Raw genomic sequence first — 14557 nt, 5'->3', positions numbered from 1 at the left:
GCATCAGTATAGCTGTGGCTGTGCTAATGTGTTGTTTTGCTTTGTCCTATAGGGAGACATTAAGTAGTGAAAACGGCAGATGATTGACTAAATTGTTATAAAGTGGACAGTCAACTCTGTTTCCAGGCAAGTTTAATTAAAATACATACATACACTGAGGATGTGAAAATTATTTATGCATCAATAATGTTTTAAGCACAAAGATCCGCAAACATTATTATCGAACGATGAGATGAGAAACTTAATTTATTATAAAAAAATGTTTTGCAAATAATTATCAAAAGGAAAATGTGATGAAACTAACCCGCTTTGTCTTTTCATTGTGACGCGTAGAATACCACAGCCAAGCCGCGTGGGAGTCTGGCGTAGCCTCAATGATGCAGAACAGTAAGTTGTTTTCATATTTATTGTTGTTTTTCAAAGTTTTGATTACAACCGCAAGTTCTAATGTGGTTGCATGGAAGCAACACCCACTGACATTATGCACTGCTTGTTGTAGCGCAATAACTTTAAGAATACTTTAAAGGAAAGGAAATGTACGTGCAGGCATACATTTGCATGACTATGAGGTGCAGGGGCGAAATATTCTCAGTTATTTGATGGCCGTTTCATTGCTGTTAATTTATTTTTTTGCAATGATAGGTAGAGAAGTTATTATTGAACAAGTTAATCAGACGTCGTCCTGCTCCAGGGAGAGAGAGAGAGGGGGAGAAAATAGAGGGGGTTGGGTTGAGAGGGAGATTTTTGTTTCTGCTTGAGTTGGTATTAAATAATTGCACAGCCGTCTGCATTAGCGTTAGAGCTGGCTGCCAGGCTGCATACAAGATTAGCTGCGTAGAGAAGAGCCCTGCATGAAACATGAGGAATAGCAATAATGTCTTATGTAGATTAGTCCATATTCTTCACGGACAGACAGCATGAACTAGAAAGAAAATGCTCATAATACAACCCCAGGCTTTACTGTTAGGTGCAGGCTGAACTCACAGCAGAAGATAAATATTAACATATTGTCGTGGGTGCTAATCAAAAAAACATGGTACATGAAGTTGCTTATCGGCCTCTGTTTAAAGTGGCCCATATGAGTTGAATATCTGTGTTATTCCTGGTGTGTGTTGAAACAAAAAAGGATAAACATGAACCATTTTCTCTCTTGCTGCTGGACAAGAGGTGTATGACATCTGTGATGAAGGTGTGTGGGATGATTTTATTTTATTATTCTCCAAATACCTTGATGACGTGTCTGTGCTGTATTCTGTGCGCATTAGTAAAAAAAAAAAATGTTTGAATCCAATGTTGGACACAATGACAGTTGGATTGTTTGATGTGAGGAGAGATGTGATTTATAATTAAAGTGACCTGTGATGAAAAAAAAAAAAAATACTTTTACAAACCGCTGCATTAGCGTCTTATTTATAGCTACAGATATTTGTTGTTGTTGTTTATTTGTATTTTATTTTTGCTTGCCAGTGTTTCATTATAGAGATGATGGGGCCTTATCAAAGCCATGTACAATACCCAGTGCTCCTGCTTTGCAGCGGATTGATGATAATGGGATGCTCCCCTGGCTTGGCGTGTGATGTCTGGTGCGAATTGCCGAGGAGATATCATTGGGCCCGGCCCTTTGGGTTGTCTAAAGGTCGCGACGGCCTCGATGGCTTTTGTGCTAATAACTCCTGGGTGTATATGGTGGGGAGCGTCCAAATTGACACCATATGTTTTCCTATTAGTCGACTTGCAATAGAATACAAGGCGCATAATCAGCGCCAGCGGGCGAGATCGACTCTGGGCACTTGAGGGAATTGTGCCATGATTAAGACTTAACCTTAGGAGAGTTTGATTTTTATGTGATGTCCTTATCTGACTGGTTTATCGATCCAGAGGATTTATATGATAGCTATAAATCAGAGGTGACGGAGCAGCTCTGGAGAACCCGCAGAGCAGGACTGCTAAATGCGGATAGGCCAATTTCAACGTAAGAAGTCTATTAATTCCACTTAATCCTGGAATTACCAAAGAGCAAGAGGGATGATAATGGATTTACTATCAATCAAATCCACGCTGGAAGATTATTACATAGCGGCCTAAGGGGATATGTTACTCATTTAAACAGGTTTATTTTCACTCAGCTATACACAGGCCCCTTTTGATCATTTTTATACAATTAAGTCTGCAGTTTAAAGCAGAGTCCTGTGACATATTTCAGAGCAAAGACGCCTACCGACTGCACACAACGGGAATGCAGTGGCTGTGAGCATTTGTTGTCAAATACAAACAAGGGGGGGGGGGGGGGGGAGAACTGCATGTCACTTTTAATATGTTAAGAATCCAGGCGCGCCCTCGTTTCTGTGACCGCGCGTAGCCCCTGGCCACCTTAAAACGAAGTCTCCCTCGGAGGGTAAACGAGTAGCGTCCAATTTTGCCTGAGTGATATCCAAATGCAGACAGAAAGGGTCGTTTTATCATGCTACTATTTGTCGTGACGATGCGATTTTCAAAAGCAGAGCGGTGTCATAAAGTGACATGCCTGCCACAAGTGCTCTAACTGATCTTTTCAATTAGCCTCCCATGCATGATCCGAGGCGACTTCCGCCTATTTCCAGAAATTAAGCTCAAACTTGACGTGCAGCTAGCTTTATTTTAAAGACAAATGTCAGGCAGGCTCATCATATTTTCCCCCTCTTCTATATTTGGAGCTTATTTATTGCTAAGGAGCCTCTGCTCCCGGAGTCAATGTACCGGGCGGCAGCGCAGGGGAAGGGAGCGGAGAAACAGAGAGCAGCTCAGGCACTCCGGGGAGTCAGCTCTCCCATTTTGCTTCAGGTTTGCCGGTTTATTCTGTGCTTTAGAGAAATACCATAGCATCATTTAGGAAGCATTTTCAAAAAGCAATCTTTTTTTAGACAATAGCCAATCATAAAAATGCTGTTTTAGAGCTAGATTACTATGTGGTGTCTGTCTTATTTATGCGTAATTACTGTGTGTTTAGAAGGACTACCGGAGAAAGAACTTCTCGATTTAAAGTCACTTTCCAGAAAGCGATGCCTTTGAATGGAAGCTAATTTAACACATTATTACAAGTCTAGTATTTTCTGTGATTGTCAGTGCTGCTGGTTATTATTAGTTATTAGATAGTTTTTGAGTGAGGTGCTGGTGTTGGTGATGCGCAGCTGTACATGAAGGGATGGATAACGGTGCGACTGTTTTAATACCGACGTTTGCCGGTTTGATAAAAGGTTGGTTTAGTTTTTTCGGGGCAAAAGACCGACTGAGTTGTTAATTTATAATTGAAAAAAAAGCTGTATTGAGATGTTTTGGTTGATGTGAGGCTATTGTCGTTTAATCCATGTTCTGCATGTGTTACTGAATAACTGCGCAATGATTGTCTTCATAGCGGAATGTACCGAGCGGTTTAAACATTTATTACAACTATTGTTTTATCAGTGCGCTTCGATTTTAAATACTTTATTTAACCACATGACTGTTATTTTTTTTAAGTGAGCTGTTATAAACCGTCTGCACTTCTGTATGCTGTCTTCATATTTAATCTTTAACTCTGCTATCCTGAGCGCTTATTCCATTCCCATTCTCCTCTCCATTAAAAGAAACTAATTTGCTTTATGACATATGTTTTAATGAGAGTTATTTTACGATGTGATGACTGTGATGCCTTTGTCTCCATGTAGGTCACAGTGGCGTAAACCAGCTTGGTGGTGTGTTTGTTAATGGTAGACCGCTGCCGGATTCCACCAGGCAGAAAATAGTTGAACTCGCTCACAGTGGTGCTCGACCCTGCGACATCTCCAGGATACTGCAGGTGACAACCACACTCCCTTTTGAACAGAAAACTGTTTTCAAACTGAATTTGTTTTTAATGGATGCAAACTGATTTTTTTCCCAAAAGAAAATTAAGCAAAATATGAAAGACATAACGGTATGGTGTTCCCGTAAAATCCATTTTCCCTGCAGCCTAAATGTTGCAATTTAAGATAGTATTTAAGTTAAGTCAGTAAAATTATTATTTACTAGTTACATCATTCCGTTTACTGGAAATGTAACAAGGCCGACAAAAAGGAAAGTAATCTGCCAGCTCTTATAAAGAATACATATAATGCCTAATATACCATTGAAGGCATATTTTTTGTGTTTATAGACCCATGATGAAGTCCAAGTGCTGGACAGTGAAAAGGTGAAAATTATTTGACGCCATCTTAGAAATTCTGGTAATAGTCGTAAATAATGTATGTGAATTGTGTCTTTTGTTTTCTATACAGGTATCCAACGGCTGTGTGAGCAAGATCCTGGGCCGGTATTATGAAACTGGCTCCATAAGACCGAGAGCAATAGGCGGCAGCAAGCCCAGGGTTGCCACTCCAGAGGTGGTCGCGAAAATCGCGCAGTACAAGAGGGAGTGTCCGTCTATCTTCGCTTGGGAGATCCGTGACAGACTTCTGTCGGATGGGGTCTGCACCAACGACAATATACCCAGTGTAAGTGTACTGACTGTAAGTTATGTGCATGATTTAATTTGCCACATGAAATGACTTTTTTTCTCATGCAGTGGAGGAAAAGGAGATGGGCAACCAACCATTCAGTCTTATTAAATAGAAAGTGTGGGGCGCGCATTACTGCATGTGTGATCATCCAAACATACAGTCAATTAGAAGGCGCTTGCTGTCCATTTGTGCGCTTCGCAGGAACATCTTCCTGTGCACATTTATTATGATTATAATGTGTGTGTGTGTGTGTGTGTGTGTGTGTGTGTGTGTGTGTGTGTGTGTGTGTGTGTGTGTGTGTGCCACATATTTTTACCCGCATATGGAAACACACTGATACGGTGCTCCATCTAATCTTTACTTTTATCTTTACAATTTGTCATTCAGGTGTCATCGATAAACAGAGTCCTCCGCAACCTGGCTAGTGAAAAGCAACAGATGGGCGCAGATGGCATGTATGACAAGCTGAGAATGCTCAACGGTCAGACAGGAACTTGGGGGACCCGGCCCGGCTGGTACCCCGGAACATCAGTGCCAGGGCAGCCCAGCCAAGGTGAGCCTCATTATCACACAGTGGCATTAAAGACACCTTGACGCATGCATTGTAAAGACGGGCGGTGTGGGTCTGATTTCTGAGGCTCAGTAACGTTTCAAAATATTTGACTTGTGTTTGAAGATGGATGCGTTAGCATTTATATGAACTCCACAGAGGTTACCATAAATGATCACGTTTGAATATGAACAGTTTTGCAGTTTACTATTCCAGTGGTTCCGGTCCACGATTCGGTTTGCGGGAAGGTATTGTATTGGCATGCTTTGATGCCCTGAACAAGACCCCCAATTAAGACTAGTCGATTAGAGGAAGCCATAGGTCATGCATGCAGTCTGAATGCTTCCACTGTCCCAGACATGGATGTGCGTGACAGCGGCTTGTCCTTTCAGCAGAGGTGTCCACCCAACAGCCTGCATTTTCCTCCCCTCCTGATGGGGAGGCAGAGCCGGGGAGCTGTGTGCGGGGATATTAGTACAAAGGAATGTTTTCCTTCACACGCAATGATTGGTTATGGGAACGGTCCGCACTACGTGTAATTGCTCATTAAAGAGGGCTTTGTCTCTCATTATGGCAACATGCAGGAGTGTGGAGATGGTAAGGCTGCTGTGGAAATGTTCCACTTCAGAAGGTTTTCTTTCGGCCTACTACAGGCCGAACACTGAGCACATTTTATTATTAGAAACACCACCTGTTTACTGTGCTCCTTTAATATCTACTCACGAAACAACTTTTACGATAAAGCATTGAGTTTGAGTAATACGCATCAGAATTGGGAAATAGCTACAAGTGCTGAAATTCAGTCGTTGCAAATTATAATTTGCATTTGTTTGATGACCATTTGGACACGTGGGGCTGTTGTCAATAAGCAGCAAAGCGGAACAGATCATATTAACAGCGAAAGGATTAACTTCATTTTGGAATAATATTTAACAATATCATTAATAGTATTAAGCTTATTATTGTTGTTGTTATTATTGTACATTAACAGTATGCTACTTATTTAGTTTTTTTTTTACTGTTGTTGGTACAGCCTGTTATAGCACGTTCCATCAATTATTAATCATTCTTAATAAATATGATTATTTATAATAATTATGACACCACAACAAATAATAAACAATATTATTATTATTAATGTTAATAATAATAACTATTATTATTTTTATTAATAACGAGTTATCTATCTATCTTTTTAATTCAATGGCTATCTAAGCAAAGCATGTTGTCTCAGGGGAACGAAAATATGTTTTCCATCTGACAGCCGAGTCAGCAGCTATAACGGCTACATGGAGAGTGACAGGGCCCCCAAAAGAAGACAACTCTATCCAAAGAGGAACGAATAAAAACTCCTTACCGATTTTGTCTTTTATCTCTTTCTCATTCTCATTCGCTGGCTATATGGCTCTAAATCCCGTCTATAGGATTTAGTCTCTCACTTTCTCTTTCAGTTCTAAGCGGTTTCTCAAGAGTGTTTTGATCCAGCCTCAGCAGCTGAAAGGTGCCGCAATTGGTTCGGTATCTCTTTTTTGCTGCTTTTCCGCCTGACTGGCTGAGACATCGTGATACTAAAGAATGAGTTTATTTCCCAGCGCTTTTATAAAGAAAACAAATCCCATCCTAGCGTCAGTGGGTCTGGCAGACGGATAATAGCTGCACATTCACTCCTTTTTATGGATTATCCAGAGTGAAGAAACAAATAGCGTGGATACAAACTGTTGGCCTATAGAAGAATACTTTTGTCTATTTGTAGCGAGGGAAATTGTCAAGAAACATGTCGCATCAGGTTTTCCTCCAGTGAACCAAGACTTTCACATTTAGACACACTAAATATGTTTTCAGTTCTACTGCAAAGCATGAAAAATCGCTTGTGAGAAAACCTGCATCTTGCTTGAACTCACATGATGGAAACGTTTGTTTTTTTAAATTATTTTCATAATATCTAACTGCTGCATTTTTCACACCAGAAAAAAAAGAAAGTTTGCACACCTTAACTTAAATGTGTGGGTATCCATGGAACCCACAGTTTTGCTTAGGCCACAGAAGCTTAATGCATGGTTTAAAATAGGCCGTTATGCACCTGTTCCAACCTCGTGTCCACGAGCAAGGTACTACTCTCTAAAACTATCCATGCTAATCTGGTTAAAACATAAACAAAATCTGCATACAAAAGAACTCTCTTGCATGAGTTCAACCCGTGGCTACAGACAAACATCCGTGAGATATTGCATAAACCGCTCTTATCAACGCACCCCTGCTTACTTTCGCATTAACTTCTCGGTGTGATAATGATGTCCAACAACAAGACAGACATTAGTCGATAAGCCTCGTCCTGCAACTGAAGGGGCAGTGAATAGATTGGCCTTATTTTGGTTGTTCAGGGGGTTGCATGCTCTCTCCTCACTCATTTGTTTCCAATTGAAGACAGAAATCCTGACTGGCGTGTAGCTGGCCGGGGGACGTGATTAATGATGGTAGTGGATAAGGGTTAACACACTGGACTCAAAGCTCTGTTGACTGGGATCCTCGTGCGCACAATGCCAAAGTACTATAGCTTGTGCGCCTCCAGAGAGAGAGGATCCTTTTGTCATCTCCTCCAATAGCCCCCCTCCCATATATTACACCCACCGAGGGCTCACTGCTCGTCCCTGGCTGTGTCCATAGTTTAATGGTTTCCCTTACTCCTGAAGGCATTGTATCATTCTGAAAAGCGTCTTCTCCTATTCAAAAGTTGGTGGTCACCTCAATGGCTATACCAACGCCCATATGGGAACGACCATTGAGGCATTGCTCTGCCTTAAAAAGGGGGCTAGAGAGTTTGGGGTTTTAATACATTTCGTAGGCTCTGAAAAGAGGCTCGCCACATCTTGTCACATTTCTCTTAACCTTTTGAGAACACACGCCATTGTTGGGAAGCGATAAGTACGCGGAGCCTTTCCCTCGCCAGCCTGTTTTTCCCACAATATTTTATAAACAGTTCAACCATGAAGCCGTTTTCATATTGTTGATTTTTCACGCAGTCAGTTGTCTGTAATCTGGCAACATTGAGAAGCAACTGCAATAATTCCTCTGATTTTGAATTTAATCAACCATGATAGAGGCTTTAATTAATGATGTTGCACCGCGGTCTGTACAATTAGCTGCAGGCCGATACAACACGCGACCCGAGAATTAATTATTCAATTAGCTTAATTGAATGTATATTTCAATCATATGCTTTTTTTTTGTGCAGATGGCTGCCAACAACAAGAAGGCGCAGGAGAAAACACAAACTCCATCAGCTCGAATGGGGAGGATTCAGAGGAGACACAGATGCGACTGCAGCTCAAGAGGAAACTACAGAGAAACCGCACGTCCTTCACACAGGAGCAGATTGAAGCACTGGAAAAAGGTCGAGCAATCAGTGAATCATTTAAACATTCATATCCGCCATTTGTTATTTATTTATTTAGAAAATATCATTGTTATTTGTAAAAAAAAAAATACACACGTTGCTGTTTGTCTGAAGATATTAGGATAGCGACACTTTAATGTTTTATTCTGAAATAAAACGAATGAGCTTATAGTCCATAGTTTTGGATCTAGGCTCTTGACGTACACATATTCAACTAATAGCCCTGCAAAAAATAAATTACCCTAGATCTAATGTATTCCTTATTTACTAACAATGTTGTTGTGCGGTTTCTTTCATTACAGAATTTGAAAGAACTCATTATCCAGATGTTTTCGCGCGAGAGAGACTAGCGGCGAAAATTGACCTGCCCGAAGCCAGAATACAAGTGAGTGATCAGAACTTTTTTATTATTATTATTATTATTATTATTTTACAACGGAGGTGTGAACGTTTTCAAAATAGCAACAATGAAAGGAAAACTAAGCAGCCTTCGTTGCAGGTATGGTTCTCAAATAGAAGAGCAAAGTGGAGGCGAGAGGAGAAGCTGCGGAACCAGCGCCGGCAGGCCAACAACTCCTCCAGTCACATTCCCATCAGCAGCAGCTTTAGCACCAGCGTCTACCAGGCCATGCCACAACCCACTACACCGGGTAGGTCCACCACAGCTGGGATAGTACTTAGAGGATACACCCATCCCTTCAAATACTATTAAAGTTTGATATCAAAGTATGTGTCAACTAATGTGCTGCATGCATTAATATCCACATTGCATTATTACTGTTATAATGTACGTACAAAAATGTACGTGTCGATGGGTTCGGGTCAGACAGGATCCATGTTAAATATGACTAAATAGTATTATGCGACAGCCTGCGGATTAATATAAAAAGGAGAAAAAAAGGCCTCAAAGGCAGTGCGCTCTGGTTCACTTAAAGAAGCACCGGTGGTTTCCTTTTGATGGATGATTGAGCAAAACTTCTCAGCTGACTTATATCTGCGTAATTACCGAATCAGGCACGAGGGCACACCGGCAGAGCTGAAGCTCATGCTCACAAGTCAATCACCTGAGACACACGCTGTATAGTATGTGTCCGGGCCTATCCGCCTGTCAAATTAAGGCGTCCCCCTCGCGCGCGCACTACTTAGCGCTAATGAGACGGTCCATCGCATTGGATGACTGTGTTTGTGATTTTAGCGGGTTTTTTAAACACATTTTCACTTTCATTCACAGTGTCTTTCACCGCGGGGTCAATGCTGGGTAGACCTGACTCTGCTCTGGCAAACACCTACAATGCGCTGCCCCCCATGCCCAGCTTCACCATGGCAAACACTCTACCTATGCAAGTAAGTAAAATACCACAATGCTCTATAGTCAATCATGTTTAAAGATATACCTATTATGTGATATTGTATGATGATTGATGTGATTGTAAGAGTGGAATCAAACACGCCATGAGTAATTTAAATTGTGTTTCCTGGCCAAACAAAAAAAAAAAAGCTTAAAGGTTAGCTTTCTCAGAGAACCAAAACGTATACATTAAATTAAATCAAGCCACATCTGCCTTACAGTATTCCAGACTACATCTATGGTTGGCTCAGCTAATGTAACATTCTCTCCCCTATCTATAGCCCAGCCAGACCTCCTCTTATTCCTGCATGCTGCCTACCAGTCCGCCTGTGAACGGGCGGAGCTACGACACATACACGCCCCCTCATATGCAGGCACATATGAACAGCCAATCAATGACCACTTCTGGTACCACCTCAACAGGTAGGCAGACAGTTCATTGTTTACCAACATGCTTGGGAATTAATCATAACAAACAGTGCACTCTTTGAAACATCTGCCACCTTTCCTGTAAATAAGGGGGTACTACAGCCGTCTTTGATTCATGATCTGTTGCAGCAACTTTCCTCTTTTTTTCCATCGATTTGAGAAACTGGTTTAAACGGATCAATATCTCTGCATTCCATGTCATTTTCCTTCTGCAGTTGCATGAAGCTCATTTCAGTGCCGCTCTACGCCATCATGTCAACCCCACTACTCCAGCCCATAGTTTAGTTCCACCCCATTAGGATGCTTTTACTGAGAGCCGTATATACCGGTTATAGTCATGAAGAGTTAATCATGCATAACCACATTTCCTCTGTGCTAAATTGCTAATTAATTTGATTCATTTGCTGTTCTGTTTAAATGCCATTGCCAAAGCCTCAATTTATCGAGCTTGCAAGCCTTTTACTGTGCAACCATGTGCAGAGCATTGTGACTCACTGCAGCTCCACTGCTACCTATTTGCAAGCGTTTAAAGCACAATGCTCTGTGCTATGAGCCTAACTAGTGTTAGCTGTCACACTAACTATGCATGGTGCATCAACTCATCTAATTTAGCTTGGGGACGTCTGGGGATCTTTTTTAATTTTACTTTTTTTTTACTGACATCTTCTCTTTTTGTCTCTGCAGGACTCATCTCTCCTGGAGTGTCTGTCCCTGTCCAAGTCCCAGGGAACGAGCCTGACATGTCTCAGTACTGGTCAAGACTACAGTAGAGAGAAGAGCTACTTCACCCTATAACCACCCACTCCACCGTCGCCCTCCGGCAGTGCTCCTCACACATACACGGCACAGAAGAGTAAAGAAGGCAAGAGAGGGTTGTGGAGAGGAGAGGAGGAAAGAAAGAGAGAGAGAGAGACTCTGGGAGAGCCTTGGGACGTCTGGGCTTTGTTTTTCCAGTGGGACTGTGTGCTGTTCTGTAGCTCTAGGCACATTCAAACGAGGACTTGGAAGAGAGAACAACGATGGAAAGTGAAGAAGAAAATGGACCTCTGTAAAGTGCCCGGTGTTACATTTTTATGGAACAAAAACTGTTTTTTTTCTATTTCCAACTTCAGTCATTGTTTCCTTTTTTCTCTGGTGTGTTAGTAAATGGCCATTTGTATGTTAATATGAAAAACCAAGATCAAGTACTGATAGATGGACTGCTAGAAAACCATGTTGGTCTTGCGTTTGTTTGAGAGAGGAGAACCTGAGAGATTCTGCCATGACTATCTTTTGATCTGCTTATATCGAGACTTTCTACCAGCCTTTGCATGGTCTCTGGACGCTGTTGCATATCATTAAAGACGAAAAGCTGGAGGGAAGACTCTTACTGTGTCAAAAAAAAAACTATTTATTGGTCTTATTTCTTACGAATGGATATTTAGCAGAGGAAACTCAAACTCGATCCACCCACTGAGGCTGTGGTCTTGACTCCTCTGACGTGGGCCTGCGTTTGCCGGCTTATTAAACACGGATCACTATCAACAGCTCAAAGTGTGCAAAGACAGCGTGACATGCGGCACAACTTGGACCTCTTGCTTCGGTGGTTGGATTGACTCTAGATTACCACGAAGAACATTACATGTGGAAAACAGGTGTAAAAGAAAACCTGTAGTCTGTAAATGGTAGACTGCGTCTTCGATATAATCCAGTTTGTTTATGTCAAAATGTAAAGTACTTGTCTTCCCTTGAAATCTTCCAGAAAGATTTCTCCAATAAAAGTTGATTTCATTTATATCCCCGAGAATATTCTATAAATGTTCCATGCATCATGAAATACATTTCTTTAGGGTCAGGTACAATTTGTCTCTTAGGTATAGTTGTATTATAGTGTCCTATGGTCAAAAAAAATTGTGCTACTAGAAATATTTAATTCCTATAATTATGATTAAACATTGCTTGACAGAGTTTTAAACTTAAGTGTTTGGCAGTTGTTTACAAGTACATATCAGATTTAATCATTGTTGATTGTAAAACAGACCAAAGCCTTTGTATTTCATCTAGCACACAATGTTTTTTTTTAAAGATATTAGTCTTGTGTTGCAACATTTTGTAAACACGTTCTGTTCGATTACATTGGCTTCGAGTTCGTAAGACTGCAGTCAAACCCCGCAGTCCTTATTTATAATTGAAGACCATGGGAGGGTTTTTCTAGCATCATCTGTCATTATCTTTTGAGTTTTGCATTTTTCTTTCAGTGTGTACGTAGAACATGGACACACTGGGTTTACGTCTGAGCAATGCTTCTGAGATAAAACGTCTACACGCTGTCTCTTAAATATTTCAATTTAATTTTATTTAAAATGGAGCTTTCTAAATGTATTTTGTGAAAACTATAAAACATTTTGTACAGTAAAATTGTGTCTTAAAGAAAACCTTTTTTGCCTCTTCAATGCTGTGTCTCATACAGTGTCAATCTTTACTGAGCAAGTAAAGAGTCAAACATTTTGACATAATGCATCATAGCTGCATATTCAAACAAATATAAATGCTGACAACGCATTTATTACAAGAGCTGGCAATACACACATAACACTTCTAATTCCCACCAAACAAAGGTGTCCAAAGTAACAAACCTCTCTTGATGTATGGGCTGAACCAAGTCGACACAGACCACACAGCACAACACCGCTGCACAATGAGAAAGGTCAAGCAATTCACCATCACTGGCTCTTGTTGTAGTAGAGTTACGATGGTATGAAAAAAAATACAGAGCCAATGAAGAGGAGGGAGCAGGGAAGAGAGAGAGAGGGGGGGGGGGGGAGTCATGGAATAAAGCAGTCAGTGCCTAGAGCGAGGCAAAGGAGCGATTGTGTGGCAGAGTGAGTTATTTTGCTTCACTTGCTGCCTCAGCAGGGGGGGTTGTGTCTGTGTGTATGTGTGTAGATTTGAGGGGGTGTGTTAGAGAGAGAGAGAGAGAGAGAGAGAGAGCATCTAAAAGGAAAGGATGTCCAGGAGAGAGTGAGGTCAGGTAACATTCACACAGCATGCAGCAGCACCAAATATCTTGCTAAACTGATTAATTGAATTTACACATCCCACTCAATATTTAATAGTCCAATTAGAACTTCGAGGATTGGCAGTTAATCTGATTTTTAAGAGGATTCTTTTCTTTTATCACACTGAGTTATCACACAGACGGAGGGAAACTGTTTTGAGAGCTTAGGGAGGGACAGGGAGAACAGGCAGAGGAGAAACATTAATTATTACAGAGAGAATGAACGAGAGATTCAAAATGCAAGAAAGACTGCAATTAGTGGAAGTCTAAATAATACACAGCTTTGGGATAGAAAGGTTTAAATGTCATTTTCACTCGGAAAACAAGTTAAACAATATAAGTTTCTGGAACAGTTCCTGAGAACTTTGTGCTCTCTGATCTATTTTTTTAATGAGACAACAATTCTGACCTGGAAATCTGAATTCCCACAGCAGCGAACAGAAGCTAACACTCTCCTATTTAGTGTCAGCGGTTAAGCTCTGTGTGTGAGTGTGTGCTTTATGCAAACATGAATGGACATTTCCCTCATCATTTTAAATACAATACATAATTGTCCAGCTTTGTGTCTTTTGTATTTGACAGATATGGTAACCTCATTTGCGAAGATGGGTCTGCTTTATTAAACCAAAATTGGCAGAGAGATATCGAGTGTGGTAAAAATGAACTGTCGCACGTTGTGTACTTGAATAGTGCTGCAACGTGATGGCCGTTTAATAATAGGACACATAAGGCCGCAGCTAAAGCTCCAGGAGGAAAACAACTATGGCTTAAGGAATCAATAGGACATGAGCAGCAGCTGCCAAAAGACACAAGTATGAAAGAACGTTCTCTACGCTCGGTCCCATAGATTCCCGTCTTTGCTTAAGGCCGAGCGAGGCTGTCCAGGAATAGGTCCTGTGAAGTGAGTGTACATCTTATGTGCTATTGTTGCAGATTACATTAAGATCAATGCAGACAAAAAAGGAAAATATCTTATATGTAATATTTACAGTTTTTTCCCCTCCACGTTAAGATACTTTATGATTTGTTATAAAACTCATAACACAATAACATGGTATACACCATTATTGAGATTTGAGCAACATGAAAGAAAGCGGTTGTACAGTATACTGTTTACTCTTGAGGGCAGCTAAAAAAGCCTCATATAAATCATTCATCAGAACAATCCCACTGAACAGGAGAGAATACATTCTCCACCTGATTGTGAAGCTCCAGTTATTGTGTTACTGTGTTCAGAGGCTTAAATTTAGATTTCCTGGTACCCGGAATTTCTTATTCATGCTCAATGCAGAAGCATGTGTGACTA

General features: G+C 40.9%; 1 protein-coding gene across 1 annotated transcript; it reads left to right on the top strand.

Annotated features, from left to right (window-relative positions):
- The first annotated feature begins 4391 nt into the window (after positions 1–4391).
- pax6b (paired box 6b) lies at positions 4392–11053 on the top strand. The gene is made up of 8 exons (XM_079172814.1): positions 4392–4487; positions 4881–5046; positions 8276–8434; positions 8740–8822; positions 8937–9087; positions 9669–9781; positions 10067–10208; positions 10899–11053. Exons 2-8 carry the CDS (start codon positions 4932–4934, stop codon positions 10982–10984), a joined length of 849 nt encoding a protein of 282 aa, XP_079028940.1. The 5' UTR covers positions 4392–4487; positions 4881–4931; the 3' UTR covers positions 10985–11053.
- The last annotated feature ends 3504 nt before the right edge of the window (positions 11054–14557 follow it).

The sequence above is a fragment of the Pholis gunnellus genome (genome assembly GCF_910591455.1).
Source record: "Pholis gunnellus genome assembly, chromosome: 1".
NCBI lineage: Eukaryota > Metazoa > Chordata > Actinopteri > Perciformes > Pholidae > Pholis > Pholis gunnellus.
The sequence above is the reverse complement of the archived record's forward strand: the minus strand, read 5'-3'. Positions and strand labels throughout refer to the sequence as shown.